Source organism: Anneissia japonica, unplaced genomic scaffold, assembly GCF_011630105.1.
Source record: "Anneissia japonica isolate Jap-2015-1 unplaced genomic scaffold, ASM1163010v1 scaffold6997_len847652_cov182, whole genome shotgun sequence".
NCBI lineage: Eukaryota > Metazoa > Echinodermata > Crinoidea > Comatulida > Comatulidae > Anneissia > Anneissia japonica.
This window is the reverse complement of record NW_022730884.1, coordinates 164,003-179,237: the sequence shown is the minus strand read 5'-3', so window position 1 is coordinate 179,237 and position 15,235 is coordinate 164,003. Positions and strand designations below refer to the sequence as shown.

At 35.7% G+C, this 15,235-nt stretch overlaps 1 protein-coding gene across 1 annotated transcript in view; it reads left to right on the top strand.

The window, feature by feature from the left end:
• LOC117115177 (protein jagged-1-like) overlaps positions 1–14,520 on the top strand; it is a 19,522-nt gene extending 5,002 nt beyond the window's left edge. The window contains exons 2-3 of the mRNA XM_033258884.1: positions 3,444–3,689; positions 14,390–14,520. Of these exons, the coding sequence (XP_033114775.1) occupies positions 3,444–3,689; positions 14,390–14,520 (377 nt within the window). The remainder of the gene's footprint in view (positions 1–3,443; positions 3,690–14,389) is intronic.
• Positions 14,521–15,235: the final 715 nt, after the last annotated feature.

The following is a 15,235-nucleotide window of genomic DNA, read 5'->3' as shown; positions in this document are numbered from 1 at the left end:
GATTAATGATAATTTACAAATAAACAGTGATAAGGGTGAACAATGAATGAGCAAGTGGTGGACTGTGGGAAAGCATTACTATAGTTAATGCATGGGGGAAATAATTCATCCATGGTTAATGGATAAGCTAAACATAAGGCATAACTAAAATCAAGAACAGGAAGTGGCTATGAAAAAAAAAAATTATATATTACAGTGGGTTGTGCGTGTGAGGACCAATTAAAGTAATTTAAGGTCGAACAGTCTACACCGGATATTTAAAAGAAACCGGTCAGTTGGTGTGAATGAAACTTACGGGAAAGTTTAGTTACAAGCTACAAGCAAGAAATTTGTATGTGTTAGTGACGATCCAGTGAAGGTGTAAATTTGAGGGTCAGACCTAAACATCTCTTTAAAAATAAACTCATGGGTCTAAATGAAACATTCTATAATACTTTGTAAAGGTCTCGTAAAAACAATGATTACATTTTTGTGACGATCAGCAGTATGGTGTGGATCTGAGGACCATTTAAAGGAAAACGTCCCAGACCACATATTTCGAAAACGGATCAACTGATCAGAATGAAACATTCGGAAAAAGTTAAAGTTACAAGGAAAAAATTATCATCTGCTGGCGACGAATCAGTCAAGAGTGTAAACTTGAGGGTCTTTTCAATTTTGAGGACCAGACCCAGACCCAAATACCTCTTTTTAAAAAAATCAATGGGTATAACTTAAACCTTGTATAACAGTTTGTCAAGGTCGTGTAAAGAAATGATTACATTTTTGTGACGATTCGGAGTAGGGTGTAGATCTGAGGACCATTTGAAACGAAAACGTCCCAGACCACATATTTCAAAAAAGGATCAACTGATCTGAATGAAACATTCGGAAATAAGTTTAACAAAGTTACAAGAAAGATAGTATTATGTGTTGGCTACGAATCAGCCATCAAGAGTGTAAACTGGAGGGTCATTTAAATTTTTTAGATCCCAGACGTAAATATCTCTAAAAAAAGTTTTCAATGGGTGTAAGTGGATGTTTCTATAATAGTTTGTAAAAGTCCAGTAAAAAAACTAACTGAATTTTTGATATGGTAGGGTGTGAATATGAGGATCATTTAAAGGAAAACGTCCCAGACCATGTATTTCAAAAATGAAACATTCGGGAAAGGTTTACCCAAGTTACAAGGACGACATTACTATGTGTAGTGGACAATCCAGGTTGGGTGTAAATTTGAGGGTCATTTAAATTGCTTACGTCCCAGTTATAGATGGATAAAAATGACGCTTTGCAGAATAGATTCTCATGGTGAAATGAAGAAGTGATCCAATTTTGGTACGATCCGCAGTAGGGTGTGGATATGAGGACCATTTAAAGATTTTTTGTTGACAGTTATTAAATAATTTAAACGCAATTTGCGTTTCCTAAAGCGCTTAAACCAGTTACAGCTAGGTTAAAATCAAAACTACTGTGATATGCATGAAAATTTTGCTTTCAGTCATTGAATCGCTATGAAAATACACTTTCCTATGCAAGGTCGGCTCATATGATGCGCAATGGCTATGATATCAGCCATAGTTCAAGTCTCACTAATAACGTCGCAGTGAACTTGGTTTTCGCTCTTTTTTCACTTCATTTTTTCCACTTCATTAAAATTATATTGGTTTTCCGTGTTTTTCCTTTTACTTTATACCTTTTAACGACTTTTCTTTTTGTTGCAATTTCATTTCTCATTAAAGCAATGGAAAAAAGCCCTATGTTCTGTTGTTCAAAGAGACATAGTAAACCTAATTATCATTGTTTTCCTTTTCTTAATAATTATTGACCAGCCGCAATTCGACTTCCGCGAATGCAACTTAACATCTGCAGGCGAACGCCTTCTCCACAAGCCACATGCGCACACATCCAGACAGTGCATAAACCCGCCAAACAATATCGAGCCACAAATCGGGCACCAGTGGCCACTTCTAACACTTTTTATTTATTATTTTTATATCCATTTTTATTATTGTTTATTGAATCTCTTATTCTAATAAGCTGGTTCCACATGACATGTTACCGTACTCGCGCAAATAAGCGCTCAGGCGCTTAAAATATGTTTTTCACCTTTTTGAGGGGCGCTTATTCAAACGGGGTGCTTATTTAAACGGAGCGCTTATGAAAGCAGAGGGGGCGCTTCCTTGTGCAAATATATAAAACATCAATAATATAATAATAATAATAATAGTGTAGTTTTATATAGCGCACATATCCATCTAATGTAAGATGCCCAGGGCGCTTGATATGTGGACTAGGAACTCGATCAATGACTTTCTTCGCCCCTAATGGTCCCTTCGTGTCTGTGCTACCCGGTAACCCGGTACCAGCAACTCTCGTCGTCCATCAAACAAGGGCTGTCTGTTCCATTACACCGGGATATCCCCTACTCAAAGGATGTACTGGGTTCTTTATAGTGCACACGAGCCACTGTATACACCGGGCCTACGGTTTATAGTCCTTATCCGAGAAGACTTGTTCTACCATCAGAACGTCCGTTCGAACCAGCGCCGATATTATGGCTATAGCTATATATAGCTATTCAGGGGTTCTTCTGGGAACTTGGAAAATTCAATGGGCGGTTTTTTAATGAAAAAAACAATTATATAAGGACATCCAAAAACAGCAGATGAAATTAGTGGTGGTGGTGGTGGTGGTACTGGTGGTGGTGTATAAGGTCATCTGGATCTGCCGATTGAGATTAGGAGGATCATTGTAGGGCTTCTTGCAAACTCACATGAAAACGTGCTAAAGGTGCCCATTGTACCGGGAAAAGAAAAGAAGAAGTAGAAAAATGTAAGAAGAGGAAGTTGGAAAGATACAGTCCAGGGAGCTCTCATCTGTGCAGGATCAGGATAAATATCCTAACACTACTAATAAACACAAAAATAAATTTTTTTTTTAAACCAAAAAGCATAGGAATATAATAAATCGAAATGTATTAAATAAAAACAGTTAATAACCGATATCAAAAATAATATTTCAAACTACATGCAATACAGGGTCCTAGTCTCTAATTAGTGACAAAATGAACGGGACCATGGTTTAAAGACAACATCATGCAAGATAAGTTAATTATTGTACAGGAAGTTAAAAAAATAGTAACCACAAGCCATTTCTTTGTATCTTGAGTTAAACTATTATAAATTTACCAGTTATACTGTATTGACGCATTTTAAAAAGGGGCTAAAACCCCTTGCTTGCCTCTACATTTGCCAGCGGAAAGATGACGTCGAATAACCTCCTTTAATTTTCGTCTTTCAATCAAATCAAGATTCGTTAAATCATTTGTGAAAAGGGGAGCTTCCGAGAGTTTATATTCTGCTTTTTCATATCAAACAGTTTATCTTGACGACAGCAAATGTTCAGTCTCTCTTGTTCTTCTTTTTACTTTAGATAACATATCATGATTTTCGATATTTCAGGTTACGTAGTACCACATTACAACACCTATCCTAACGCAGCCATCGCTGGGCACAATATAATCCACCTAACAGACGTCTCCCCTGAGGATTGTGCAACTCGTTGTAACAATGAAATTTCGTTTACCTGCCGATCTTTTGACTATTACAAGTACACTCAGAAATGTGATTTAAGCAATAAAGATAAGGATATGGTTGGCGGCTTAAAGACCAATTATGACGGAAATCCATACGACCATTACGAAAGATGTAAGTTCCTTTTAAGAGAAACAAAAATATTGTTTTGACTTCTGTCCAAGTAAGTTACTGGAAATCAGGCTGGTTCATGACAGTTTACTGTAAGATTAACCTGTTAAGACATTTCTTCAGAGTTAAGCGCTAATTGGAAAATACCGGTAGGCTTACTGATGATAAAAAAAATGGAAAGATGCGACCTCCAGTTACTTGTCTTGGAGAGGCTGGAGATGGCATTACTTTTTGACAACCGGGGAGAAACCGTCTGGCCAATAGTTTTCTTTTTAGTCGGTTATTGTTGAAAGGTTTGTGATTCAAAATCACAAACCCTCGTGATAAGTCAAATGTTCTTAGATTAATCGGATCCAATATAATTAATACTAAAGCATTCATTGAACGGAGATACTTTATTAGTACCAGGGAACAGTCCTGTTAGTACAAATGTATTATAGGTAAAGTACCATAAACAGTTTCCCTTACTTAAAATTACCGGTATGTATTGGTGTAAGATTAATGATTTGATGCCTAATTGAAGATTTTAAATCTAATCACAGCAAACTTAGTTGGCAGATAACAAAAACAGAAACTTCTTCTATTCTAGCGATGGACGCTACAACCGAGATGCCTCCGACATAACACAGTCCTCTTTAGTTAAGTTTCCTATTTTTAATAACAATTTTCTAATTGTAATCCCCTGTTGACCAATATATATTTAAGGTTTAAAATTATTGAACACATGACATGTTTTGATTTCTTGCTGTATATATATATATATATAGATTAAAAGGCAAAATACTGGAAAACAACAATGCTGTGGGAAACAATGGCTGGATCTCAGTAGAGATACAAAAATGATAAGCAACCGCTAAAAAGTAAACGTAAGTAAACAGCCAGAAATAGAACCAGGGCAATATGTATATATATATATTTATTATTTGATTATTGATATTATTTATTTATTGATATTAATAGATATTAATGTTCTTAAATTTATTGATATTAATAGATATTATAGGGCTATAATATGTGTAGGCCTACTGGTACCATGCTGCTAAGCTAAACAATAATATAAGCAGATTTAAGAAACACTGATGATCGTCAATTAAGACACTCATTTGGAATGAAGCCAAGAAAGCGGGTTCGTCGTGGTGGGAAAAGTCACAAAAGATGCACCGGAAATGTGAGTAAGCTATATTGCGTCCTTCAAAACCTTCGCAGCATTCGTAACAAAATAGATAAAATACAGTTATTAGCATCAGGAAAATCTCCGGATCTTTTAATTTTTACGGAAACATGGCTGAATCAATTCGACGACGGTTCAGTGTATGAACTTCCTTCAGGGATTATTCCTGAGGAGGTGGCTTACTTGTTTACTGGACAAAAAATGTATCCTGTTCAGTGAGTGAATCTGTTCAGTGAGTGAATCTTAATATTGTGATCAAAATGTTGAATTACCAAATTGATCATAAATAAGGAAATCATTCATATTCTTAGTGTACTATATAGACCACCTGGTGCGTGCATTCAAGCATGTTACGATCGGTTACAAGAAACTACTTGGTATACAACACGGAAGCAACTGATTGTGGCGATTTTAACGACTGTCGTTCCGAAAATCTTTGATTTTTCCAAACTACTAAACATTTTGAGCAGTTCATCACTAAATCGACAAGGGAAAGTAATACATTGGATAAATAGCCGCAGCAACGACGTAAGCAACCTACATGTATACAATTGGTTAAGTGGCTGTGATCACAAGGCGGTGTCTTTTGATATCCCACTGGAACAACGAATCAACAGGTGCTTGCATAATATCAAAGCTAGAATATTACGAACTGATTCGGCATCTATTGGGATGCTTAAAAACAAACTTAATGATACGGACTGGACTTATTTCGATTATTGACTCTTCATCCACTTACTGAAGTTTATGAACATTTCATTGAATACATTAAATCTTTGCTTAATTCATGTTTAGGTTATCGTAATGTAAGGAAACACATTAATGATGTGGTTAAGTCCTGGCCTTAAAAAGTTAATATTATTTAGACAATGGGCCTGGTTCAACGACAGGGACCTATTTTTGGTTTTGAAGGGTTGGTTACATTCACAGATTCGTAGAGCAAAAAGAAAATATAATAATAATGTTACTGGAAACTTAAAGCACGGATCTACTAATTGGTGGTCTGAAATTTAAAAAAAAATCCTTCCTACCAACAATAGGTCCCATAACACTTTTACCACTCCAGACGGTACAATTTTCAATGACCCTTACGAAATTGCCTGTCAATTCAACTCTGTTTTTGCTAAACAGTGCTCCAGTGACGATACGTTTATTGTACCAGATTCTTGCATCCCTCCTCCTATTCATGATTGTCCACCTGTTAGCACAGAAGAAATCAAAATGGCCACGAATAAAATGAGCAATTCAAAATCTCCTGGCCCTGACGGTTAAAGTAACTTTATTATTAAAATCGTTTCTCCAATCTGTGGTAATTTTTTAAGCAAAATAATTTTAAAGTTATCTCTCAATCATTGTTCTATCTCTCCTGATTCGAAAAATGCTATCATTCACCCTCTTCATAAGACCTCAGCTTCGAAATCGAATTTTCATAACTACCGTCCGGTCTCTATTACATCACCCTTCTGTAATCTACTTGAAGGAATCATTTCATCTCGCATCTATGATCAAATTGAGAAAAGCCGGCCTTGTAAATTTCAATGTGGATTTCGACCTGGAAAATCTACACTTGATTCAGTATATTATATCACACATATTTTGTGTAAATCTGCCGAAGATCGACTCACCTCTCGACTTCTTTCACTCGATATCCGTCGTGCTTTTGACTCGGTACCTCATCTCTTTACAATTTTAAATTATCTCATGGACCTATATTAATAGGTCCATGATTATCTCATTCATTTCGACTCCCACATACACTTGTCGATTGGATTTATAATTGGCTTCATTTTCGAACTCAGCAAACTTCTTTTCAAGGAATAACCCCTACCAAACTTCCTATCAGCAGCGGGGTTACAGGGCAGCAAACTTGGTCCTATCCTTTTCTTTTGTTTCATCAATGATATTGTTGATATGATTAATTGTCCTTTCTCTTTATACGCAGGTGACCTGGTTATTGTTTGTTCGTTTAAAGACTGCCTCCTTACCCTTTGCCATCCAATTTGCGAATGATCTTGGACATTGGTCCCGACGCAATGGACTTCTCTTCGCACCATCTAAATGCACAATAATGAACATACACTTTCAAAAAATGCAATCCAGCCTTTTCCCCAATTACTCTCTGCCGGTCGCTGATTGACATAGTCCAAGAACTTAAATATTTAGGTATTAAAATCTCAAACAATCTAAAGTGGCATTCACAACTTATTAATATATATAAATCATGTGTCCGCAAACTTTCTGTGATGAAATATCTAAAGCATTCACTTGACCAAACATTTCTCGTTTTCTTATATAAATTCCATGTCCAATCAGTGATGGCATATTTATGGCAACCTACATGAATGTGAACGTGCGTATTTGAAACGTATTGAATATCTTTTCAGTAAACTTTTATCAGATCACTCTTCATATTCTTCATATGCACAACTATTTGCTCAATATGGTATCACAACGTACGGCAAAAAATTTAAATATTTCACTCTATGTATATTTTGTCGAATTGTTCAATCTTACGATCACATTCTCACAGATTTCCTCCCGCCTCGACGTCATACTTCTATCTCGCTTAGGAATCACCGACAATCTGCCTTCTTACCACTTTCATGTAGAACCGAACGTTTCAAATCTCGATCCGTTTTCTGCAAACAATGCCTCTATCCGTGCTCTGCTTGGAACACATTGATTAGTTGTTTAATTCTTATTTGGGGGGGGGGGGGGGGGGGCGGACTTCCAGAGGCCTATCATTTCACTCTATGTAGTTTACAATCATGAAATAATTAAACGATAAAGCTAAATTATTAATGAGCACGATTATTTCAAAACGAAGAAAGAACAAAATGTTTATACTAAAAACAGGTCTAAGTCTTAAAAGGCTATTTCAATGTTTACATGTACAGTAATTAGCATGATCGTAATGTTATCTACTGCTGCTATAGCAAGGTCTGGCGGCGCGATCCGCTGCGCGGTGCTCATTTGTAACCAGCCAGCTGCTCACTCATTCTAGGCCATTGGAAGTTCCCCCAGTGAATTGTGAGACGTTGGTGGTGCTGTTTCAAAATAATCCACATAAAAATATGGTCTATAAGATGTTCAGGGATTAGGGGTCAAATTTCAATAACATTTTAAAACGCTACTAGTGGCAAACGGTTAGGTCGATTTCAATCAAACTTGGACAGTACAGTATGATACCTTCTATACATGGGGTGTTCACCGCTTAGGGTTAAAGGTCACACAGGTGTCATTAGGCTAAAAAATAAATAACATAGCACAGTCTTGTCCTTTGCACATATGCATTGCCATTAGGTAGAGTCCTTTATTGGGACAACCAGAGGTTGCTATTCTTAAAAAATATCTCATTTGGGAGGGGAACCCCCTCTCATCCCCTTCCCCCAGCTCGCGCCTACGATCTCAACCCCCTGTCGGACAACTTAGCCCCCACCCCCAGAAAATATATCCTAGAGCCGCCACTGCCTGTGACACCTAGTAAACTCTGTTATTATATTAGTATATTTTGTAATGAAAAGTACAATAAAACATTCCTTTTCATTAATTTTAAAATAATAAAATAAAAAACTCAGTCAGGCTTGAACCGGGAACTTCAGAAGAAGAAGCAGGAACACCGCTCAGCCAACTTTTTAACTCCTATTATTACTAATAATAATTAAAGCTAGGCTCTGTAGGAAACAACTTTGTTAATATATGTTGTAAAACTGATTTTTCTTTGACACAAAAGCATATCTGACGAAAAACTCGGAAGTGGTGTTTTCGTATAATAGGCTTTTGGTTCATAAAGTCAAAAATCTCAAAATCTTATTAAAGACTACTTCCGTCACAAATAACATATCACAGTCTTGTCCTTCGCAAATATGTTGGTAAATAAGGCAGAGTCATGGTGTTTAGGGATAGTCAAGGGCATAGCCGTCGGAAGCATTTTGCAAGTGGTCCGGCCATTATAGTCAGAGCGGGGGGTGGGGGGGGGGGTGGAACTAAACAAATTTTGTTGTAAAAGGGTCTCTGAGCATCCACTATCAGCTTCATCATGGTTCATCAACTTTTTTTGCAACTCTCAATGCCCGGAAATGCTGACAATTTGTAGAGCCGCTAGCCCCTCCCCTCAAAGAAATAAAATTAGCACGGAGATAGAGTCTATGTTGGAAATATGGTACATCTGGATGCCTGGAAATACAAGCTGGCAAACCTGTATAGTCACCACCCCTCCCCCATCCTATCTATTTTCAGACAAAGATGTTAGTGGGGAATAGAAATACACCTCTGCTCCATATGTTTTGGGCACGGAGGTGAGCAAATTTTGAAAATTATGGCACCTAAATATAAATAAGTTACTGTTATGAAAATATGTAGTACAATATATACTGTACATCGTACATTTACTAAATTTATCTATATTAAAATATTTCCTCCTAGCGTACACTATATTCCATATTCTAAGTTTCGTGGCATGAATATATCCCCATAGCAGGCTTGAGGGTGTGTGAGTAATGTTCATGCGGTACCGGTACTCTCCCGTATATAATAGGCCTACTAATAGGAAGATTTTTTTTTTTAAAGAATATGACCTTACAAGGCATCATATTATTTTTACTGGTATGGCTCAAGAAAAAATGGAGATAATAAAGGTCTATGCCCTGTACATGATCTGTCTCTTATACACATCTAGATGTGTATAAGAGGACAGTACAGTATGATACCTTCTATACATGGGGTGTTCACCGCTTAGGGTTAAAGGTCACACAGGGGTCATTAGGCTAAAAAATAAATAACATAGCACAGTCTTGTCCTTTGCACATATGCATTGCCATAAGGTAGAGTCCTTTATTGGGACAACCAGAGGTTGCTATTCTTAAAAAATATCTCATTTGGGAGGGGAACCCCCTCTCATCCCCTTCCCCCAGCTCGAGCCTACGATCTCAACCCCCTGTCGGACAACTTAGCCCCCACCCCCAGAATATATATCCTAGAGCCGCCACTGCCTGTGACACCTAGTAAATTCTGTTATTATATTAGTATATTTTGTAATAAAAAGTAACAATAAAACATTCCTTTTCATTAATTTTAAAATAATAAAATAAAAAACCTCAATCAGGCTTGAACCGGGAACTTCAGAAGAAGAAGCAGGAACACCGCTCAGCCAACTGTTTAACTCCTATTATTACTAATAATAATTAAAGCTAGGCTCTGTAGGAAACAACTTTGTTAATATATGTTGTAAAACTGATTTTTTTTGACACAAAAGCATATCTGACGAAAAACTCGGAAGTGGTGTTTTTCGTATAATAGGCTTTTGGTTCATAAAGTCAAAAATCTCAAAATCTTATTAAAGACTACTTCCGTCACAAATAACCTATCACAGTCTTGTCCTTCGCAAATATGTTGGTAAATAAGGCAGAGTCATGGTGTTTAGGGATAGTCAAGGGCATAGCCGTCGGAAGCATTTTGCAAGTGGTCCGGCCATTATAGTCAGAGCGGGGGGTGGGGGGGGGGTAGAACTAAACAAATTTTGTTGTAAAAGGGTCTCTGAGCATCCACTATCAGCTTCATCATGGTTCATCAACTTTTTTTGCAACTCTCAATGCCCGGAAATGCTGACAATTTGTAGAGCCGCTAGCCCCTCCCCTCAAAGAAATAAAATTAACACGAAGATAGAGTCTATGTTGGAAATATGGTACATCTGGATGCCTGGAAATACAAGCTGGCAAACCTGTATAGTCACCACCCCTCCCCCATCCTATCTATTTTCAGACAAAGATGTTAGTGGGGAATAGAAATACACCTCTGCTCCATATGTTTTGGGCACGGAGGTGAGCAAATTTTGAAAATTATGGCACCTAAATATAAATAAGTTACTGTTATGAAAATATGTAGTACAATATATACTGTACATCGTACATTTACTAAATTTATCTATATTAAAATATTTCCTCCTAGCGTACACTATATTCCATATTCTAAGTTTCGTGGCATGAATATATCCCCATAGCAGGCTTGAGGGTGTGTGAGTAATGTTCATGCGGTACCGGTACTCTCCCGTATATAATAGGCCTACTAATAGGAAGATTTTTTTTTTTAAAGAATATGACCTTACAAGGCATCATATTATTTTTACTGGTATGGCTCAAGAAAAAATGGAGATAATAAAGGTCTATGCCCTGTACATGATTCTAAAGAGTGGGCACAGAAAAAAAGCATCCAGGTTAAAAATGCTATATCTGGACACAGAATGTGGTAGCATTGACCAAATTACAATTCGTAAGATTATTTTAAATCATGGGAATTGTAGATCTACTGCGAAAATGATATATTGTTCAAAATGTAATTAAGTTGCTTATTCCTCCATGAATAAATAGTGTTCAGGAAACACGAATATGTACAAGGAATAACAATGATAACTGTAATTATATCTACACGATGTGCAGGGTATTGAGAAATATTAACAATATGCAATTAATTAATAGGCCTAGAACATGTTCTATGAATACACATGATACAGTATGCTATGAATTATCTATGGAAATACAGTAGGCCTCCTATGCCTATACAAATAACGTCGCGTTTCAACAAACTTACTGCTCGTACAATTTAATTTACACTTACCAAATTCAGTCTGAAGCATAATAAATTATTTATGCTGTAATTAAATCCTGTGTTTTCTTCTGGTAGGCCTTACAGCGATTACACTACAGACCATGTAGATACCTCCATGTACGGATCTAACAGTAAAAGAGTGGGAGGGGCACAATGTTCTTAAATGTGGCTATTTTTTACAGGGGTTCAGGGGTCATACCATGGAAACTTTGTTTACCCGGATGACAAGAAGAAATATGATATAATTATGATGATGATGATGATGAAGATGAAACTTTGTTTAAAGTGAGTCCAATTTGGAATCAATGGAAAATAAAGGCCCCGCTAAGAGTGCAGGGAAAAAGCCCCGAGAAAAATCGGTAGTTTCGATTTGGTATAGACTAATTTGGGTTGCTATATTTAGTCTTATAAAATAATAATACTTCCAGAGAGCAAAGCCATAGGCCTATGTGGCATAGACAAGCCAAACCAGAACTTTTTCGCATTTAAACCTGTCTCTTATACACATCTTTTTCTGGAAACTTTTTATTTTGTATACAGTATTTGACTAAAGTTTTTTTTCACATTTCCTTTTTCAAATATAAAACAAGGGAACATTGTTCTCTGGTAATAAAACCATGGTCGACTAACTCCCCTCCGTAGGCCCTACGTACGTGTGCTGTGTCGTCGTAGTCGCCTTAAAAAAACGAAAACAGCTCTTGGTGTAGTACGCGAACAGTGTCTTGGCGTTGCCGTCACGATCCATTAGTTCGTAGTAGACTGGCCGCGTAGTCAAAACGAAAAATGCCTAATAGCTGAAGGCGATGCAGCAGAAAATCCACTCAGATACAGTGGTGGGATCAATGCTGGTGTACTAGTCCCAGAAAAACTTAAGGCAAAGATAAAGGAGCACAAGTATCTTGATTTTTTTGGAACTTGCCAATTCAGAACAAAGGGATACATACACCTTACAATACAATGGTGGTCTTCAAATAGTACCAAAGACCAGAAAGCGCCAGCTATCTGAACATGTGTGAACCATTATTTTTGTTATGACTTTGCTACTATTTACCTTAGTTTCTATAAAGGGGAGATGAAAGATATGTTTACCTATGCAAAACAGATAAAACTCATGATGAAAAACAATCCCAACACATGGCGATCTTATGACGAGGCATTTAGAAGAGCTAGAGAACACACAAAATGCTCCTGGGCCACAGTCCGGTGAGACCTTAGCACAACCTGTTAATGCATTCACAACAGTCGACAAAGCACTATCGTCCCTAAAGCAATTTTCGTTTCTATTGCACATACACTGTCTCTTATACACATCTAGATGTGTATAAGAGACAGAATCTCAATCGGCCGATGGCCAACAAGTAACCACCACCACTAGTTTCATCTGCTATTCTGCTGTTATGTAATAATGTACTCACAACATTCTTGTCATGACAAGCCATGCTCTCTGGACGATTATCTTTTCCGCAGCACCACCATTCGTAATTTGCGGTTTCCTGATGTCATTCAAAATGTGCCTCTTGAATTTAATAAGTTGTCATAATAACCCCTCGATCTTCCTCTATTTTCATAAGCGCCCCCTCAATTTCCACTCTGTTTTGATAAGCGCCCCGTTTGAATAAGCGCCCATCAAGAAGTGCAAAAAATATTTTTATACCTCTAAACCTTGTCAAAATTACTAACTGTTTTTGAGGGTGTAGACTTTTCTGCTTTTTTTTCAATTCTCTCTTATTTGATATTTTTAATTGTAATATTTCTACCTTTAATGTAATAGGCCTCTGTATGTAATATTTAATATGTGAAACTGAAATTTTATGTACCGCATTTTAAATCTTTAGACATTTATTTTTTATATCATTTTTTATTTTTATGGCGACTGTTTTTTGTTTGTTTGTTTTTTTTATATTTTTTGTGTTTTCATTATTCATTCATTATTCTTTATTTCAGACTTTACATCCATAGTTAAACATCGTCAACTTAACTAATAATAATATATATACTAGGGGAAAATAAACCCCACATGATCCTTAGAAATTAAGGATTAACATAAAGAAGTTCGTTCCATCTTTTTGAGAGCCTAGAACTTTCAAAGAATCCATTTACAGAACGAACTAAAGGGTTCACACAAGCAGAAAATCGCTTTAAAAAGCTAAAGATTGATTTTCTCATAAATTCTTGGAAAGATAATAAATTATTATTAACAAATAGTGCATTAGCACTACAGTATCTCGGTTGGCGTAACAGTTTTCTTAAAATATTGTTATAACGCACTGTTAGGTCTTTAATAAATAAAAAAATAAAATATGTAATAATATTAAGAAAAAGTGGTCCGGCCAAAGCCGGTGCGGCCGGTGCGGTTCCGACGGCCCTGAAGGGTCATTAAGGGGTCATTCTTACTCTTTTCTTGCAACACTTTAAAACTTTACTAGTGGCAATTAAACGATTAGGCTGATTTAAAAATATCCAATTTATCTGAATGGGTTCGTGCTCTATTGAAAATAGCTTCTGGTTTTTTTTTTGTTTTTTTTTTTCTTGTATCATCAGAACAATTTCATCTAGCTTTGTTGTTTGACAAATTATTTTTTGTAAAAGTTAGTAAGAAACGAAGTACTTACTTACGCTTTGATCTCTAACAAAAATTAAACATGACCTTTGTTAGAGATCGAAACGTACTGAGTAAGTGCTCCGTTTCTTACTAGATTTCTTGTAGGTTTGAATTAAGGATCAGCACAGTCATTTCTCCAAAGTAATGTTTTTTCGCCGTTAGCCATGTGATTGATATGCAAATGCACATTATAATTCATAGTATCATCATCATTATCATCAGCCTTATTATCATCATCAACAACATTATCATCAACATTATCATTAACATTATCATCATTGTTAATATTATTATTAAGACTGTACAAAATTTAACATCTTTTCATAGTAATTGAGTGTTCAAGCAACCCATGTTTCAATGGTGGAGTGTGTGTAAATGGTATTAACCAGTACACGTGTAACTGTCCTAGTAATTATCAAGGAGTTAACTGTCAGATCCGTAAGTACACATCTAATTAATACATAGAAATCTGTTAAAAATAAAATGAAGGAGGACTTGATAATAATCCTATGAATACAAAATATTAATGCACTTTAAAAAAGGTAAGTACATGGATTTTCCTACTTAAAATGAGTTATCATCTTTCAATGAGACATAATATTATAAAAACCATGCAGTCTTAGCTGATTTGTCAGCCTTTTTACTAGCAAATCCTAAAATTGATTACCAGCCAATTTAGGGTGTATGCTAAGTATATAAATATTTGTGATTGTATGCATTATTTATTGGCAAAGGAAGTATAAGAAGATTTATTATCATCAATATTATTATTATTATTATTATTACAACTATATATATGTATATATTTATTTATATTTATATTTAATATACTTATTTGTATATATATATTTATATATTTATTTTTTTATATATATACTGTATTATTACTGTCTCTTATACACATCTAGATGTGTATAAGAGACAGGTTGATCCGAGATGAAGATTCACATATTCATAAGAATATTATATAGATTCTTTACCAACTGTTAAACATGATACCAGATACATCTTGTGTTTTATTACTTTAATTTCAACTATCAAAGATTTATGGCAAATAATCCGAAATTAATTTAAAATCTATGGATGATATTACTTTATTTATAACTTACACTTCCTCCATTTCATCTTCTTCTTCCTCCATCTTATCTCTATAAAAATATAATAAACAAGTAT